The 18,628-nt window shown below is 35.0% G+C and overlaps 1 protein-coding gene across 3 annotated transcripts in view; it reads left to right on the top strand.

Annotated features, from left to right (window-relative positions):
- Positions 1–18,628, top strand: part of SLC30A7 (solute carrier family 30 member 7) — a 77,071-nt gene that overhangs the window by 6,396 nt on the left and 52,047 nt on the right. For 2 of the 3 annotated variants that reach the window (XR_003794641.1, XM_029230739.1), the window contains exons 3-5: positions 7,067–7,180; positions 11,490–11,577; positions 12,228–12,354. Coding sequence is in view for 2 of the 3 variants with exons in the window: in XM_029230739.1 (XP_029086572.1) it covers positions 7,067–7,180; positions 11,490–11,577; positions 12,228–12,354 (329 nt within the window). In the remaining variant the exon portion in view is untranslated. Of the gene's footprint in view, positions 1–4,947; positions 5,536–6,420; positions 6,488–7,066; positions 7,181–11,489; positions 11,578–12,227; positions 12,355–18,628 lie in introns of those variants that run through there. The other variant, XM_029230740.1, reaches the window with a different exon arrangement.

Here is an 18,628-nt window from a genome sequence, read left to right as displayed (position 1 = left end):
CTCAGGTTTTGATTTTCTCACTCAGCCTTTTCATTTATTCACTATTTCTTATTCTGCTTTGAGTTGGGTATCAGATAAGTATAGACGATACTTAAACTATCTTATGCATCTATATATAGTTGAATAAATTATACAAGGTTCATGATAAAACTTAAGACATTTTCAAAATACTTTATAATGATTTTTGAGAAATTTATAAATTTTTGTTCCTTTATGTGTGGGTGAGTAATGTGCTTTACTTGTTTCTAATTTTATAATTATCCTAAATTATAAGGAAATGTAAAAACTGCTTTTTCAACTTCTATGAAGAATGTTTTTGACTTTTAGTTTGTAGCACTTACAGTTGAAGAAAGCTGTAGCATATAACCAAATATTGAGAGCTATAGATCATACTGGGAATACTAGATATTATAAGGTATTCATATTAATAATAATAGTAATAATGGGAATATCAATGTGGCTTTAATGTGACAAGCACTGTGATAAGTGTTTCACGTATATTAATTCAGTTATAACGTTTATGACATTTTTTACTGTTACCTGTTTAAATGATGGCTAAAAAATTGAGGTCCAAAGTAGTTAAACAACTTCACAGTCACAGAATTAGTAAATGGTAGAGCTGGGGTTTGAACCCAGATACTCTGACTTCAGAAGTAGTGCTCTTAACCATTCTGATGCTTCTTGCTTTTTAAAGATTGAGCTGCCGATATGCTTGCTTTCAGAAGTTGACCTAGCCTAAAGTTTCCTGATTTCTTTCCTCAGCTCTGTCCAGTCTGCTGATAAGCCAAGTGGAAGAATTCTTCATCTCTGATGCCTTTTTTGTTTCTAGCATTTCCATTTAATCTTTTTTTTTTTTGTACTTCCCATTTCTCTGCTGAAATTTCGCATTGATTCATGCATTTTTCCCCACCTTTTCCATAGATCCTTTAATGTATTAATTATAGTTCTGATAGTTCCAGTATCTGGGCCAGCATCTTGGTCTGGTTCTGTTGACTGCTTTATCTCTTCACAATGAGTTATTTTGCTTGCTATTTTTTGTGTTTCTTGAAATTTTTGATCAAAGCCTTGACATTGTGAGTAGAGATCAGTAGATATTGAGGTAGTAGTATTTATGACTAGGGATAGGCATGACAGGCGATTAGGCCTTTTGTTTCCAGTATTCTTCATATGCATGTGTCACAGAAGTTCTCTCTTCATGCTCAATGCACCCTCCCCCTGCCGAGCTATAGACTGCTGTTGATTGTTACTCAGTGTGAGGTTTGTGGTGAGGGCAGAGGGGCATTCATTAACTTGACCAAGCCTCAGTCTTAGGCAGGCCCTGTGAGTCTGGGCCTCAAGGGTATGTTTTTTGGTTTGTTTTTCTTTTGTTTGTTTGTTTGTTTTTAACATTTTTTCCTTCCTTTGGTGACAGCTAAAGTCTGTCACATTTATGTAGATGGTCTTGGGTGAGAGTGAGTTTCCTGCTCCTTCTTTGGTCAGAGCAAAACATCTGCTTTGTGTTGGTACAGGATCCTCTGCCCAATAGGATTTCTGGCCCCACCCCCCCAGTAGCTTTTTTTTAAAGCATGTATAATACAAATCTTTAACATCACAAATAATATGTTGCTTCATGTATCTTGTAAGAACTTTATAATAATACACTTCCATTTCCTTCTATCCTGTATGCTATTATTATTATTAATTTTTTTTTTTTTTTTTTTGGCTGTGTTGGGTCTTCGTTGCTGTGCGTGGGCTTCTTATTGCAGTGGCTTCTCCCGTTGCGGAACACGGGCTCTAGGTGTGTGAGCTTCAGTAGTTGTGGCGCACGGGCTTAGTTGCTCTGCGGCATGTGGGATCCTCCCGGACCAGGGATCAAACCCATGTCCCCTGCATTGGCAGGTGGACTCCCAACCACTGTGCCACCAGCGAAGTCCCTGCGTGCTATTATTGTCATACACTTCACGTTTACGTAAACCCTACAATACAGTGTTCCTATTTTGGCTTTATACTGGAGGTTAGCAAACCTTTTCTGTTGACAGCAGATAATAAATATTTTAGGCTTTAAGGGTCATAAGATCTCTGTTACAGTTTCTCCATTCTACTGTTACAGCACAGAAGCAGCCATAGACAGTGTATAAGCAGATGAGCATAACTGTGTTTCAGTAAAACTTTATTTACAAAAATGAATGGTGGTCCAGATTTGGCTTGTGGGCCATAGATTGCTCACCCTGCCTTAGACTGTCAGATATGGTTTTTTAAAACAGCTTTATTGAGATATAATTCAGATACCTTAAAATTCTTCCATTTATAGTCTACTATTGAATGGCTTTTAGTATAGTATTCACAGAGTTGTAAAACCATCACAACAGTCCATATTGGAACACTTTTATTACTACAAAAGGAAACCTTGCACCCCTAGCCATCACCCTCCAATTCTCTCATCTCCTGATCTGCCCCAGTTCTAGGCAATCACTAATCTATTTTATATCTCTATATATTTGCCTATTCTGAACATTTCATATAAATGGAATCATTTGCATATGATCTTAATGGTTTCAAGGGTTATCCATGTTCTACATGTATCAGTAGTTCATTTATTTTTATTACCAAATACTATTCCAGCAGTGTGTGAGGGTTCCAGTTTCTCCACCAACACTTGGGATTATTGGGCTTTTTTATTGTAGTCATCATAGTGCATGTGAAGTTGTTTCTCATTGTTTTGATTTGCATTTCCCTGCATTGTAGTTAATGATGCTGAGTAACTTTTCTAGTGCTGATTGGGCATTTGTATGTTTCTTTGGAGAAATGTCTATTCAGATCCTTTGTTCATTTAAAAAATTGGATAATTTCTCTTTCTGAAGATTTTTAAGAATTCTTCATATATTCTGGATACAAGCCCCTTGTCAGATATATGATTGGCAGATATTTCCTCCCACTTGTGTACTGTCATTTCACTTTGTTTATATGTCCTTTGAAGCATGGAAGTTTTAAAATTTCAATGATGTCCAGTCTGTTACTTTTTTTCTTTTGTTGCTTGTGCTTTTGATATCATATATAAGAAACCATTGCCCAATCCAAGGTTGTGAATACGTTAGCGTTTATGTTTAGGTCTTTGATCCATTTTAGGTTAACCCTTGTGTATAATATGAAGTAAGGGTCAAAAATCATTTCCTGCATGTGGATATCCAGTTGTGTCAGTGTTGCAAACACTATTCTTGCCACCATTGAACTATTTTGGCATCCTTGTCAACAAACAGTTGACCATAAATGTGTGAGGGTTTATTTCTGAACTCTAAATTCCATTCTACTGATCTATACGTTTATTCTTATTCCAGTACCACATTGTTTTGATTTCTGTAGCTTTATAGTAAGTTTTGAAATTAGTAAGTGTGAGTCCTCCAACTTTGCTTTTCTTTTTCAATATTGTTTTGGCTATTCTATATCTCTTGCTTTTCCATATGAGTTTTAAGATCAGCTTGTCAATTTCTCCAAAGGGGTCAGCTGGGATTTTGATGGAGAGTGAGTTGAATCTGTAGATCAATTGAGGAAGTATTGCCATCTTAACAGTATTGTCTTCTGATCCATAAACATGGACGTCTTTCCATTTATTTAGGTCTTCTTTAATTTTTTTCCAACAATATTTTATAGTTTCCAGAGTATAGCTTTTATACTTTTTTTTTGTTAAATTTATTCCTAATTATTTTATTCTTTTTGATGCTATTGTAAATGGAAATTTTTTAAATTTCATTTTTGTGCATCACATTATATAGGAATATAATTCATTTTTGTATGTTGATCTTGTATCCTGCAACCTTGCCAGACTCATTTATTAGTTCTAATAGTTTTTTAGTAGAGTCTTTAAGATTTTGTATATACAAGATCATGCCATTTGCAAATAGAGATAGTTTTACTCCTTCCCTTCCAGTCTGGGTGCCTTTTATTTCAGTTCCTGCCTAATTGCCCTTGTTACACCCTCTAGTACAATGTTAAATAGAAGTGGTAAGGGGACGTTTTTATCTTGTACCTGATCTTAGGGGAAAGCATTCAGTCTTTGGCCACTAGTGATGCTGATGTTAGCTGTGGGGTTTTCATAGATGCCATTTATCAGTCCAGGAAGTTCCCTCTATAGCAAGTTTGTTGAGTGTTTTCATCATAAAAGTGTTGGATTTTGTGAAATGCTTTTCTGCATCTATTAAGATGATTATGTGGGTTTTGTCCTTCATTCCATTGATATGATGTAGTATATTGATTGATTTTCATGTAGTTAACCAACCTTGCATTGTTGGGATAAATCCCACTTGGTTGTGGTGTATACTCTTTTATATATTGCTGAATTTAATTTGCTAGTATTTTGTTGAAGATTCTTGTGTGTGTATTTGCAAAAAATACTTGTCTGTAGTTTCTTCTCTTGTGGTGTCTTTTGTCTGATTTTGGTATCAGGGTAATGCTTATACAATGAGTTGGGAAGTATTCCTTCATCTTTTGTTTTTTGGAAGAGTTTGTAAGGGATTGAATTTTTTTTTTTTTTTGCGGAACGCAGGCCTCTCACTGCTGTGGCCTCTCCTGTTGTGGAGCACAGGCTCCGGACGTGCAGGCTCAGCGGCCACGGCTCACGGGCCCAGCCGCTCCGCGACACCTGGGATCCTCTCAGACCATGGCACGAACCCGCGTCCCCTGCATCAGCAGATGGACTCTCAACCACTGCGCCACCAGGGAAGCCCAGGGATTGATATTTATTGTTCTTTAAATGTTTGGTAGGATTTACCAGTGAAGCCATCTGGGCCTGGGCTTTTCTTTGTTGAAAGTTTTAAAATTATTAATTTAATGTTTCCTTGTTATAAATCTATTTAGATTTTTTTTTGACCCAGTTTTGCTAGATTGTTTCTAGGAATTTGTTTATTTCATCTAAGTTATCTAATTTATTGGTTTATATTTAGTTATTCATAGTATTTTCTTATAATCCTTCTTATTTCTATAAAGTCAGTAGTAGTATCTCACTTTCATTGCTGATTTTAGTACTTTGAGCCCTTTCTCTTTTTTCTTGGTCAGTTTATTTAAAGGTTGTGAATTTTACTGATATTTCCAAAGAACCAATTTTTGGGTTATTGTTTTTTCCTCTTTTTTTCTATTCTCAATTATCTTTTAAAGATACTAAAATAAAGTTATTTTTAATATTTTTACACCTATTTATCATTTTCAGTGATCATCATACAAGGCTAAGTTTCCATCTGGTATCATATTGGACTTAAAGAACTTTTTATTCTTGTAGTTCAGATCTGCTGGCAGTGAATTCTCTCAGTTTTGGTTGTATTAAAAATCTATTTTATCTTCATTTTTGAAAGATATTTTGCTAGATATAGAATTTTAGGTTGACGCTTTTTTTTTCTTTCAATACTTTAAAGACATTGCTTCATTGCCTTCTGCCTTGAGTAGTTTCTGATGCAAAATATGCTATTAATCTTATCTTTGTTTTTCTGTATCCAATTTTTCTTTCTTTCTTTTTTTTGGTTGTTTTCAAGATTTTCTCTTTCTGTTGGGTGTTCAGCAATTTGTGAGGTATGTAGGGTTTTTCCCTTGCTAGTACTTCATTAAGCTTCTTGGATATGTAATTTGTTTTTGTTTTTCATTAATTTTGGGAAACTCTTCAAGCATTTTCTCTTTAAATGCTCTTTCTACCCTATTCTTTCTTCTCTATTACTGAGAATCCAAATACATGTATTTTAGTCTGTTTGATGCTTTGATAGGTTTTGAATGTTCTTTTTTATTTTTTTTTCTTTTTCATTCCTTTTCTTCTTTGTGTTTTACTTTGGATAATTTGTTTTGACCTGATGCTTTCTCTCTGTGTCCTGTCTGCTCAGAAGCCCATGTATGTTATTTTTAATCTTTAATACTATGATATTTTAAAAGTTTTTATCACTTCCATTTGATTATTTTATAGTTTCTATCTCTGTGGAAAGTCCCTGTTCGTTCATAAATTTTCTCCAGCTTTGTACCGCATCCTTTAACATATTAATCATATTTGTTTTAAAGCCCCTATTACAATCTAATCTCTGGGACTTTTCTGCTTCTGATTCTGTTGACTGTTTCAGCTCTTAACAATGGGTCTTATTATTTTGTTTCCTTGATCTTGTTATATGCCTTATAAATATTTATTGAGTGCTGCATATTATGTTTAAAAGAGTAATAGAGACTGAGGTTAGTAGTATTTATGCCCAGAAACGTGCACGCCCTTTTTGTTTTGTTTTGTTTTGTTTTGTCAGCATGGGGGTTTTGAACTTATCTGATCAATAGTTGAGCTGGGCTTTTCGTGTTGTGGTATATTGCTAGTTAATGTCAACAAGCCACAGATGTCACATTTTTCCAGAGGCTTCTACCACTTTGTGCTTAGTGTAGGATTTTGAGTACTGGAGGGTTTTCTCAGTGTTCTTGTTTCACTCTCAGTTTTCAGCAAGCCCTGCATACCTGTGCCACAAGGGAGTCTCTACGTGCTCTTGCTTTACTCTCAGAGGTAGATTGCTGTTGTCTTTTACTTTAGGCAAGGCTTTGGGTGGGGAAGTGGGGGGATGAATATTTCATTCTCCTGTTGCAGCCTCAACATTAGGTAGGCCCTTTCCCCCTGAGTGTCAGAGTGGGTGTTATTAATGTTCCTGCCCCTTTCCCCCCCCCTCCCCGCAGCCATGTATCAAGAAAAGGAGCAAGGGTCCTGCACCTCTTCCAACAGCGGACCTTTTCTTTGTATCAGTGTAAGATCCCGGGCCCAAGCTGGCTTTAGCCTTGCCCCCGGTAGCAGATGGCTTTTTTTTCTGTTTCTCTTTCAGTGACAGCTGACCTTAGCTAGTCATCAGAGGGCTGACAGATGCCTATCCTTCTTTCAGTAGCAGCTGGGCTTTTCCTTTGGCAAGGGGTATGAGGGTTTCTTCTTAGATGCTTAAAAATTATCTTTAATGTTTTCAATATATCATATTTTAATGTTGTCTTTTTAGAAGATTAGTTCCTGATGAGCAGAGGCTGGATCTTAGATTTTTATAAAAGGATGACTACTATTTGGTTATTATTATAATATGCCAATGTGTTTGTTCTTTTCCAGCTTAGGTTTGATTTCCGACTCTTTTCACATGTTTTTCGATAGCACTGCCATTTTGGCTGGATTGGCAGCGTCCGTTATTTCAAAATGGAGAGATAATGATGCTTTCTCTTATGGGTAAGACTTTTTAAAAACATTTTTATTGAAGTATAAGAAATACAGAAAATAATATATAAAACTCAAGCTCAATGAATTTTCACAATTGAATACATTGTCTAACTTGAACCCTTGAAAACCCCTCATGCCTCCTTCTAGTTCTTTTAACACTCACCTTCCCGCTTTCCTAACTCCATAGGTGACTTTTGCCTGTTTTTGGACAATATATAATTGGAATCTACAATGTGTACTTTTTTTTTTTTTGCATCTGAGTTCTCTTGCATCTTGATTTTGCCAAAAATTTTCAGGTGAGATTGTTACTAGATAGGGAAATTTCTCAACTCTTAATCTATTTTTTTTGGTTTTGTTTTTTTTTGAAGAAAGAGGAAAAAGAGAAAGTTTCAGTATATGAAAATCGTCGTTTCTTTAGTTTTCTTTTTTGGTTGATATTTTGTTTACTTATTGTCTTCAGCTCTGCTTTTATGTAAAGTACTTCCCCTACTTTTGCTGAATATGTACAATTAACTAAATATTTGGAAAGTGTTTTTATGCCCAAGGGGCTGGTCTCACTTCTGAGCCTAGTAACGTTAGAGGCAGAGTTTGCTTTTTGCCATCTCTGATTGGGGGCAGCAATGGAGTTTCCACTATTTGATTTACTCTGCCTGAGTGTTTTCTCTTTTTTTGAGCTCATAGACTGTTTTACAATGTAATTATATTTATGTGTAAATAAGTAGCGCTCAGAACTAATATCCTCTTTCTCTCTCTCCCCCACCCACTTTCTCGTTCCTGCTCCCCCCTCTCACCTGCTTGCTTATTGACTATTGCCCTGTCTTTTCCCCTCCCCTCGCTTTCCCTTGTGAGTGCTGTCTTGCACTCCCTCCTTTCTTTGCTGTCTTTCCTGTTTTCACTCCATCTCTCATTTGTCTCCCCATACTCATACTCATTCTCTCCCTTTTACTTCTAAACTCCCTTCTCTCCTTTCCTGTTCTTTCTTTCTAGTTACTTGGGTCTGTGCTCATGGTCTTTTTCTCTCCCTCTCTCTTCTACTCTCCATTCTCCCTTTCTCCCTCCCTCTCTTCTTTTCTCTTATTCTTTGCTTTCTCCTACTCTTCCTCTATGCTGTAGCACTGTATCACTAAGACTCTTTCTCATCCCATCTTCCCCACCCCTTAACCTCTTCAGCTGTAGTTGTTCGTTTTTTTTTCCTCTCCCTTTCCCAGGCTTTCTTTCTTTCTTTCCCTGATTCTCCTTCCCTGTGCACTTTCTTTCCCGTGCAGTTCCTCTCATTCTCTCTCTTCCGTTCACATCCACCCTCTAACATGCACTGTTTCTTGTGCCCCTGGTTCTCTCTTCTACTGGTGCTCCCGCACTACTTCCTCTTTCTTTCTAGCTTTGCTTTTGTTCTTGAGTAATTACACACTCTCTGCTTCTTGCACGTGCTCTTGTTCTCTTCAGATGTTTATCGAGGGCCCAATATGATTTGAATACTTTGCTACTTGTAATGATATAAAAATGAATAAGATATGACGTCTGCCTCGGAGGAACTTGTGGTCTGATGGGGAAACAGTTCTGTAAAAATCCTGTGATAACTATACATTGTGTGACAAGTGCTAAAAGAGAGATATGTGAAATTCTGTGACAGGACTTGCTGATTTGGGGTATAACCCAAGTGATATGATTACTTGTAACATTATAAAAAGTGAGACAAAAAATAGTATTATGTTATATTTATAGAGCAAGAGATCCTGTTTATTTATAAATCCAAACAGCTCAAAAGCTCAGAAGAGAACCTATTCCATGGCATTGTATAATCAAAAGACTCTTAAGTATATTTTGAATTACTAAAGGTTGTATGTGAAGTTATAATTTTGTGTTGGAAAATTAGTAATTCATATATATTTTACATAAAAATATCTAATTAGAGTATCTTATTAAGCAATCTTCCTGGATAGACAGTAACTAACTATAAGAATTCTCCTCAATTCCTTAATTCTTAGGGTATCTATTGTTTTCTATTTAGAATGCATAATCTCCTGGTATAAGATAGTTTTTAGAAATAGCTTTGAATACCTTCAGTACCATAGCAGGTTTTACTGATTCAACTTTAACTAAAATATACGAGAGTAATATTCTTGACATTTTTAAATTTGTTTATCCTGTCTTCTTATTTGCTTTTTTTTCTTTTGAGAAGGGAAAAATTAGGGGAAAAAAGCTGATGTAACATTTGAAACTATTAGTAATTGCTATAGTAGTAAGTAGCAGCAGTAAATGTAGATGCCAGTATAACAGAATTACACTGAGTAGGCTAAGCCAGTGATGAATCCCCAAACCCCTAATTCAGTATGATCAGAATAGCAGGCTGACTGCAATAGTAGAAACCATAGGCAGAATCTGAAAGGCAGCAAAAACTTTTCAGTAATTTTTTTATGTAAAGTCATCTCTGTGTATTGTCACACTCCTAATTTTGAAATAGCAAAGCTAGAATAAAAGTAATACATATCTGGGGCTTCCCTGGTGGCGCAGTGGTTGGGAGTCCGCCTGCCGATGCAGGGGACGCGGGTTCGTGCCCCGGTCCGGGAGGATCCCACATGCCGCGGAGTGGCTGGGCGCGTGAGCCATGGCTGCTGATCCTGCGCGTCCGGAGCCTGTGCTCCGCAACGGGAGTGGCCACAACAGTGAGAGGCCCGAGTACCGCAAAAAAAAAAAAAAAAAAAAAAGTAATACATATCTGATAGGTAGATAGATGCATATGTGCATGCTTATATACATATGTACATATTTGTATCTTTTTCTCCCTGGCTAAAGAATCCACATACCATCATACTAAATAGGCAATAGCACATTCATGGATTGTATATTTTAATTCCAAGACCCAGTCTGTTCAGGTAAACACAGTGTGTTTGGAAAAGCAAGTGTGTCTAGATTTCACAAGTTTTTCATTTTAATCCTGCAGTCAACTTTAGCAAATATATTAAACCTAATTAAAATCACTTTAGCCCAACAATTTATCAGAATTTATGGAGCACCTACTAAGCTAAGCATTAGGGACAAAAAGATGCCTGAAAAACACTCCTGCCTTTGATCTTGAAATCTAATGGAACTCAAGGACAAAAGGCTTTCCATCAAGCATTAGCTATGGGATTAGAAGGGTGGGTTAAAAGAAAGTGTTTTTTATTTCTTGGACAGTAACACTGTTGATATATTAGATAAATTCCTAAGTGTGGATTGTGGAAAGCAGGCAGTGAATTCTTTGAATTTAATGAAAAAAAAGTGTTTGCTTTGATAAATAAATTATTAATTTAATTCACATATATGTATTAGAAGGTAGACATATGCAGTATTTCTGAGTGTAGAAATATACACTATGTTGGAATGTACTTAACAGACAAGCTTCAACATAACCATATGGAGTATATTTTAAAGAGTTTTTTCTCTTTAAAAATATTTTTTGCAGTGAAAATTGTATTATCTAGAAATTAACATAGAAAGCCAGGAAGTCTAGCTTTTTGATGCTCCTGTTACATTGTTCAAGAACCAGAGTCATTAATTGCTGTCAGCACCCTTTAAATAATGTCTGAACATGTAAAACTGCCAAGTTAAAGTTGTTTTAATGACTTTAACTAAGCCAAATATACCTCATGGAAAAATAAAATCTTTCCCCAATGCTTCACACAGGTAGGAAGCAGAAAGCTTCAGAAGCCCATGGAGAAAAAGAGAGGTATTTTAAAAATAGTTTAATTAGAATTATGTGAAGCTAGAATTGAAAAGTTTTTGTTAAATTTATTAATCTTAGAAGAAGAGTGATAGAAATATAAATCTGAAGTTGTCTCTGGGATAATTCAGAAATAATTATGTTTTCCTTCAGTCAAAGCTCCCCTTGCCAAAGATTTGAAAGCTGAAAGGCACAAAGCATAAGGAGTTCTTAGAAAAGAAGGAATTAACAAGTTATAAAAACCCCTTTTTCAAGGTCTCTTCTTCTACTTTTTATCTTTGTATCCTTCCTTCTTTGCCCACTTATCTGGTCCTGTCCTTCCTTCTCCACTGGCAGCTTGAGATTTACATTTCTGTGAAAGGTCTGTCTAAACCTACTTACTCTAAAAAGGTCTTTTGTAGAAATCTATATATTTTATGGCATTCTGCTGTTAAATATAACTCATAATAAATTTATTTTCTCAATTTTATGCTATATGTACAATAAAACATACTATAAACACTGGGACTTTGTTGGCTGCTTATAACCATGTAGTATGGTTTAGGACCTCTGAATATATGTGAATTTGTGATTTGATTTTTAAGAAATAACTTAATTCAGTTGTTTGCTCTTCTTTAGGTATGTTAGAGCGGAAGTTCTGGCTGGTTTTGTCAACGGCCTGTTTTTGATCTTCACTGCTTTTTTTATTTTCTCAGAAGGAGTTGAGGTATAGTAGATAATAATTAGAGTCAGTAAATTATGTTTCTATAATGAAAATGTTTACTAACTAAAGATACTTGTAATAGAGCTATTTTTCACACTATCATTATTTATTGAGGCCAGTCTTGGATTAGATAAAATATTATGTGTGTACAGGAGGAACTTATAAAGTAATTGAAAAAATTATATGTGAAACTACTTCAAATTGAAAACAAATAATAGTGCTTTACAAGCTGTGAATGAAGTGTTGACACTTTATGAAAAGTAAACACACAGTCCCTGTAGTGAGGTCTGTTGGAAGAGTTCTTAAGATAGAATGTGAGGATTTTGCCAATGAATCTTGAATGTTTTGTATATTAAAACAAGTAAAGAGAAAATTTAAAGATTAATCAACTGAAAATTAATGACAGTATTTTAAGATTCTGAAGAAGGATGGTTTTAGTCCAAATGTTCATGCTTTTAAATGTATTTATTTAAGAATAGTAACTGTTACCTTTTCTACAGTATGTGAGCAATGGTTTTATTTTTATTAACTGTTTTGGCAGATAATTTTGGAGTGATTTTAATTCTGAAAATAACTAAAAATTTTAAAAAATTTACCAGTTGATCAGTCAGAAATTATATCAATGCAATTTGTTTGTATTCTGTATTTTCTAGAGAGCATTAGCCCCTCCAGATGTACACCATGAGAGACTGCTTCTTGTTTCAATTCTTGGGTTTTTGGTAAATCTAGTAGGAATATTTGTTTTCAAGCATGGAGGTCATGGACATTCTCATGGCTCTGGTATGATGGTTAGAACCCTTTGTTTCTTCATTTCTGGTTTCTGTCATAGTCACTTTTGAAAATTGATAATTTTTAAAATTTAACTTACTATACTGACTTTTAATAAAGAAAGTAATATGTTAATAGACTCATATTAATGTCTTCCTGAACAATCCTTCCTGCTTCTCCATGTCCCTCCCTCTTAGTGGCTTCTCAGAGTTGTACATGTTATCAGCTTGGTGTGGATACTTCCAGACCTCTGTAGCTCATCTGTTTAGTATGATATCATTTATATAAAACAAACAAATATCAAAACCACAGTACAAATCTAGTTACTAAAAAGTTACAGTGTATGGGGGTATGAAATTTATCATACAATCTGTCTTTGAGATCCTTCCACCTGGTATCCATCAGTGTACCTTCTCTTGTTAACAGAAACACAAAACTCCATGGTGTGGGTTACCATGGTTTATTTAACCAGTCTTCTATGGATTTAAGTCGTTTCTTGTTTTTCACAGTTCCATATGAAGCATATCCTTGTGAACACATGCAAGTGTTTTTCCAAAGCTGTGCTATCCTATACAGTAGTCATTAGTCACATGTGACTATTTAAGTTTACATTATGGTTAATTAAATTTAATAAAATTAAGAATTCAGTTCCTCAGTTATACTAATTACATTTCAAGTGCTCAGTAGTCACATAGGGCTACCATTTGGACAGCAAATGTAGAAGATTTCCATCATCACAGAAAGTTCTTTGAATTGCAGTCTGCTGGAATATGAGTAGAATTGCTGGAACACAGGATATCTAGTTTTTAGTTTCAATAGATGTTAGCAATTTGCCCTCCAAATGACTCATTCCCTTTTACCCCAGCAAAAAATTCAAGTACTAGTATTCTCTCACCCATATCAAAACTTAATATTATGGGTTTAAAACCATTTTGGTGATATTTTGATAAAAATGGTATCATTTTATTTGGTATTTCTTTGCCTAGTAGTGTGGTTGAAAATCTTTCTGTATGTTTTTAGGCCATTCAGATTTTTTCCTTTTCTGGAATTGTCACCTTTTTTTTTTTTTTGCCTGTTTTTCTTATTGTTAATCCCCTTACAAGCATTTTTAATATATTTTGTATATTAATTCTTTGTTTTATGTGTTGCAAATATCTTTTCCCAGTCTATGGCTTGTCTATTTAAGCTTTTATATAGGGGTTTTTAATTTGGGTATAGTCTAGTTTTTCTGTCATATATTTTGTGGTATGTTTTCTGCTTTGTTTAAGGAATTTTCTGTCCCTGGGTCATAAACGTATTCTCTTATTATTTAATACTGTGAAAACTTTGGTTTTATGGTTTTTTCCCATCTACTTTGGTCCTTCATCTGTATGTAATTTATTTTTGTGATGGGGTGAGTTAGGACTTTTTTTTCTCGGTGTGAATGAATAAGCAGTTTTCTAAGCACCATTTATTAATCTGCTCTTTACATCATTGATATAAAAGGACACTTTTACCCTATATTAAATTGCTTTATGTATCAGATCTGGCCTGTTTATTTTTGGCCACCCCACTGTCACACTGGAATAATTGCTGTAAACTTTATGTTTTAATATCTGGTAGGGTTAATCCCATCTCTCTCTCTCTCTCTTTTTTTTCCCTCCAAAGTTGTTTGGGCCTGTCTTGCTCATTTGGTATTTTTCATCAGCTAGTCAAGTTTTATGAAAAATCTTTTTGGGATTTGATTGGGAATGCATTGTTTTTATGTTTATTGCGGAGAATTAACATCTTATATTTTGAGTCCTTTATTAAATTGTCTTAGGCACTTTAATAAAGATCTTTATATTTTTCATTTGGTTCATTTTTAGGTATTTGAAAAGTTTTTCTCACTATTAAGAATGAAAACAGTTATTCCTACTTGTCTTAATTACATAGCCAGGACCTCTAGAACAATGTTCATTAGAAATACTTATAGCTTATATCATTGTGTCAACCTGGATAATCACCTGGGTAGCTTTTAAAGAAACGTTGATGCCCAGGTTTAATCCCAGAATATTTACATCAGAATCTCTGGAGGAAGAGACCCAAACATCAGCATGTTTTGAAGCTCTCCAGTCAACTTTAGTGTGCAGTAAAGGTTCAGAACCATTGCTTTAATAAAAGAACGCTGCTAAAGTTTTACCATTGGGTCTGATGTTTGTGGTCTGTTTCTGATAAAACTGGTTTATCAAGTTAAGGATATTTCTTTTTTTTTTTTTTTGCGGTACGCGGGCCTCTCACTGTTGTGGCCTCTCCCGTTGTGGAGCACAGGCTCCGGATGCGCAGGCTCAGCGGCCGTGGCTCACGGGCCCAGCCGCTCCGCGGCATGTGGGATCTTCCCGGACCTGAGCACGAACCCATGTCCTCTGCATCGGCAGGCGGACTCTCAACCACTGCGCCACCAGGGAAGCCCTATTTCTTTTTTTTCTGCATCTATTGAAGTAATCATTTTTTTTCCTGCTTTAGTTAATTTAAAATTAGTAATTACATTGATAGATTTTCTCATGAGGAACCATCCTTAAATTTGGGGGTTAAAATTTAGGTCTACGATCCATTTTGTGTCAATTTTGTGTATGGTGTGACGTCTGGGTCCAATGTCATTTTCTTGTATATAAATGTCTGCTTTTCTCAATAGAATTTGCTAAAAGATTGTTTTTCTTTGTTGAATTGTCTTGGCACCCTTGTCAACAATCAATTGAGAGTTTACTTCTGGACTCTCAATTCTGTTTCATGGATCTATATGTCTGTCCTTAGGGCTAGAACCACACAGTCTTGATTAAGGTAGCTTTTGGGTACATTTTGAAATTGGAACATGTGAATTGTCCAACTTTATTCTTTTTTAAGGTTGTTTTGGCTACTCTGGGTCTCTTCTTGCATTTCCATATAAATTTTAGGATCAGTTTGTCAATTTCTGCCCAAAAAAAAGGCAGCTGGGGTTTTGATAGGAATTGTACTGAATCTGTAGGTCATTTTGGGAATTATTGTCATCTTAACGATGTTAAGTCTCCTGATCCATGAACATGGGATGCCTTTCCACTTATTTGTAGCTTATTTGGTTTCTTGCAACAGTGTTTTGTAGTTGTTAGGGTACAAGTCTCACACTTCTTTTGTTAACTTTACTTGTAGGGCTTCTTTTTTTTTGCCTGCCATTATCAGTGGGGTTGTTTTCTTTGGATTGCAAAATGGGATAAGGGATACAGCTCATTTTTGTATATTGATATTGTGTCCTGCCACATTGCTGAAATAGCTCATTATTCTAACAGGTTTTTGGTGGATTCTTTAGAATTTTCTAAATACAAGCATACCTTATTTTATTAAGCTTTGCAGATTTTGCATTTTTTTACAAATTGAAGGTTTGTGGCAACCTTGCATCAAACCTATCAGCACTATTTTTCCAACACCATTTGCTTACTTCATGTCTCTGTGTCTCATTTTGGTAATTCTTGCAATATATCAACCTTTTTCATTATTATTATGTTTGTTATGATGATCTGTGATCAGTGATCTTTGATGTTACTACTGTGACTTGCTGAAGGCCCAGATGAATGCCAATCTGAATGCCTTTTTTTATAACTTGTCTAAATGCCCTGGCCAGATCCTACAGTGTTAAATAGAAGTAGTGAGAATGGACATTCTTTTTTTTTTCCTGATTTTAGGGTGAAAGCATTCAATCTTTCTTTATTAAAGATGATTTTAGCTGTGTTAGCTATGGGTTTTTCAGAAATGCCCTTTAGATTGAGGAGGTTTTCTTTTTATTCCTAGTTTACTGGGCGTTTTCATCATGAAAGGGTATTGGATTTTATTGGTGATTTTTTTCTTTATTTTTGAAGATGATCAGTTGGGCTTTACCCTTTATTCTATTAATATGGTATATTACATTGCTTGATTTTCAGATATTAAAGCACCTTTGCATTCTTAGGATAAATCCCATTTGGCCATGGTTTATAATCCTTTTGACATATTGCTAGATTTGATTTGTTAGCATTTTGTTGAGGACTTTCGTGTTTATATTCTTAAGGGATGTTTGTCTGTAGTTTTCTTTTGATATCTTTGGCTGGTGTTGGTATCAGGGTAATACTGGCCTTATATAATGAGTTGGGAAATGTTCCTTTCTCTTCTGTTATTTGGAGGACATAGGTAGGGGAGAGTTTGTGAAGTAGCGGTACTTTTTAAATGTTTGGCAGAATTCACTTGTGAATCCTGGGCTTTTCTTTGTTGGCAGTTCTAAAATTATTCAGTTTTTTTGCTTGTTACAGGTCTATTATGATTTCTGTTTCCTATTGAGTCAGTTTCAGCAGTTTGTGTGTTTCCAGGAATTTGTCCATTTCATCTAAATAACTTATTATTGTTTATAGATATGTATTTAAAAGTGTGCCTTTTTTTTCTCATAAGATCAGCAGTGAGTTTAGCAATTTATGCCTTCTCTCTTTTTTTTTCTTGGTCAGTCTAGTTATTTTTCCCTTTGGTTTTGTTGGTTTTTCTCCATTGATTTTCTTGTCTTCATTTCATTTTATTTCTGCTGTAATATTTATTACGCACTTTCTTCTCCTTGCTTTTGGGTTTAATTTTTTTCTTCTTTTTCTAATTTTTTTAAGGTGGAAGATTAGATTATTGATTTGATTTTTTTTTTTTTTTAGCACAGGCATAATAACTAAACATTTTTTTCTAAGCATTGCTATAATGTAAGTTTGGGTATGTCATGTTTTCATTTTTGTTCATCTCAAAGTATTTTTAAATTTCCCTTCTGATTTCTTCTTTGATCCATTAGTTATTCAGGGGTGTGTTTTTTGATTTTTTTCATATTTGTGAATTTCCCTAATTTTCTTCTGTTGTTGATTTTTGATTTAATTTCATTGTGATCAGATGACATACTTTTTATCATTTCAAATTTTAAAAGTTTTGTTGAGTCTTGTTTTATGACCTAGCACTTGGTCTCTCCTGGAGACTCTTCCTTGTGCATGTGAGAAGAGTATGTATTCTGCTGTTAGGTGGGGTGTTCTGTAGCTGTCTGTTAAGTCTGATTTGTTCATAGTTGCTCAATCTTCCGTTTCCTTGTTGAGCTTCTGCCTAGTTATCTACCCATTATTGAAAGTAGGGTATTGAAGTCTTCAACTATTATTGTTGTTTATTTTCCCAGTTAATTTTTTTAGTTTTTGCTTTATGTATTTTGGAGGTATGTTGTTCAGTTCATATATTTCTATAACCGTGGGATATCTTCCTGAGGGGTTGAACTTGTTATATAAGATGTTCTTTTTCTCTCACAATAAATTCTAGCTTATTGTATTATGATAGCCATTATGGCACACGCACGCCATAATGCATGGTATTGGTATACTTTTCTTTCTGTCCTTTTTTTTTTTTTTTTTGCGGTACGAGGGCCTCTCACTGTTGCAGCCTCTCCCGTTGCGGAGCACAGGCTCTGGACGCGCAGGCTCAGTGGCCATGGCTCACGGGCCCAGCCGCTCCACGGCATGTGGGATCTTCCCGGACCGGGGCACAAACCCGCGTCCCCTGCATCGGTAGGCGGACTCTCAACCACTGCGCCACCAGGGAAGCCCCTTTCTGTCCTTTTACTTGCAACTTATTTGTGTCTTTGAATCTAGAATTTGCTGACAGAATACAGCTGGATCATTTTTTTTTTAATCCATTCTGACAACCTCTGCCTTTTGATTGGGGTTTTTTAAAAATTTACATTTCATGTAATTACTACTAAGGTAGGATTTACATCTGCCATTTTAATATTTGTTGTCTGTATCTTTTGTCCTTTTTGTTACTCTGTTCCTCGATTCTTGTCTTTTAAATTAAATAGATATTTTTTAGTGTACCTTTTTAATTCTCTTCTTTCTTTTACTGTATATTTTTTAGTTATTTTCTTAACTGTTGCCCTGGGGATTACAAGTATCATCTTAACTTAAAACAGATTAATAGTAACTTAATAATTCAGATTAATAGTAACTTAATAATACACAAAAACTTTGATATACCTTGATTCCCACCTCTCTTCTTTGTACTATTATTGTCAGATGAATTACACGTTTTATGTTTTAAGCCCATCGATACAGTTTTATAATTATTGCTTTATGCAGTTGTCTTTTATTGGGTTGGCCAAAAAGTTCGTTCAGGTTTGTCCATAACATCTTACAGAAAAACCCGAATAGACTTTTTGGCCAACCCAATAAAATGTATAGGAGAAGAAACAAGTTACAAATAAAAAAATATGTTTATCCTGTCTTTCGTAATTACCTTTACTGGTGTTCTTTATTTTTTT

Source organism: Monodon monoceros, unplaced genomic scaffold (assembly GCF_005190385.1).
Source record: "Monodon monoceros isolate NGI ecotype Baffin Bay Population unplaced genomic scaffold, NGI_Narwhal_1 Super_Scaffold_18, whole genome shotgun sequence".
In the NCBI taxonomy this organism is placed as follows: Eukaryota; Metazoa; Chordata; class Mammalia; order Artiodactyla; family Monodontidae; genus Monodon; species Monodon monoceros.
The sequence above is the reverse complement of the archived record's forward strand: the minus strand, read 5'-3'. Positions and strand labels throughout refer to the sequence as shown.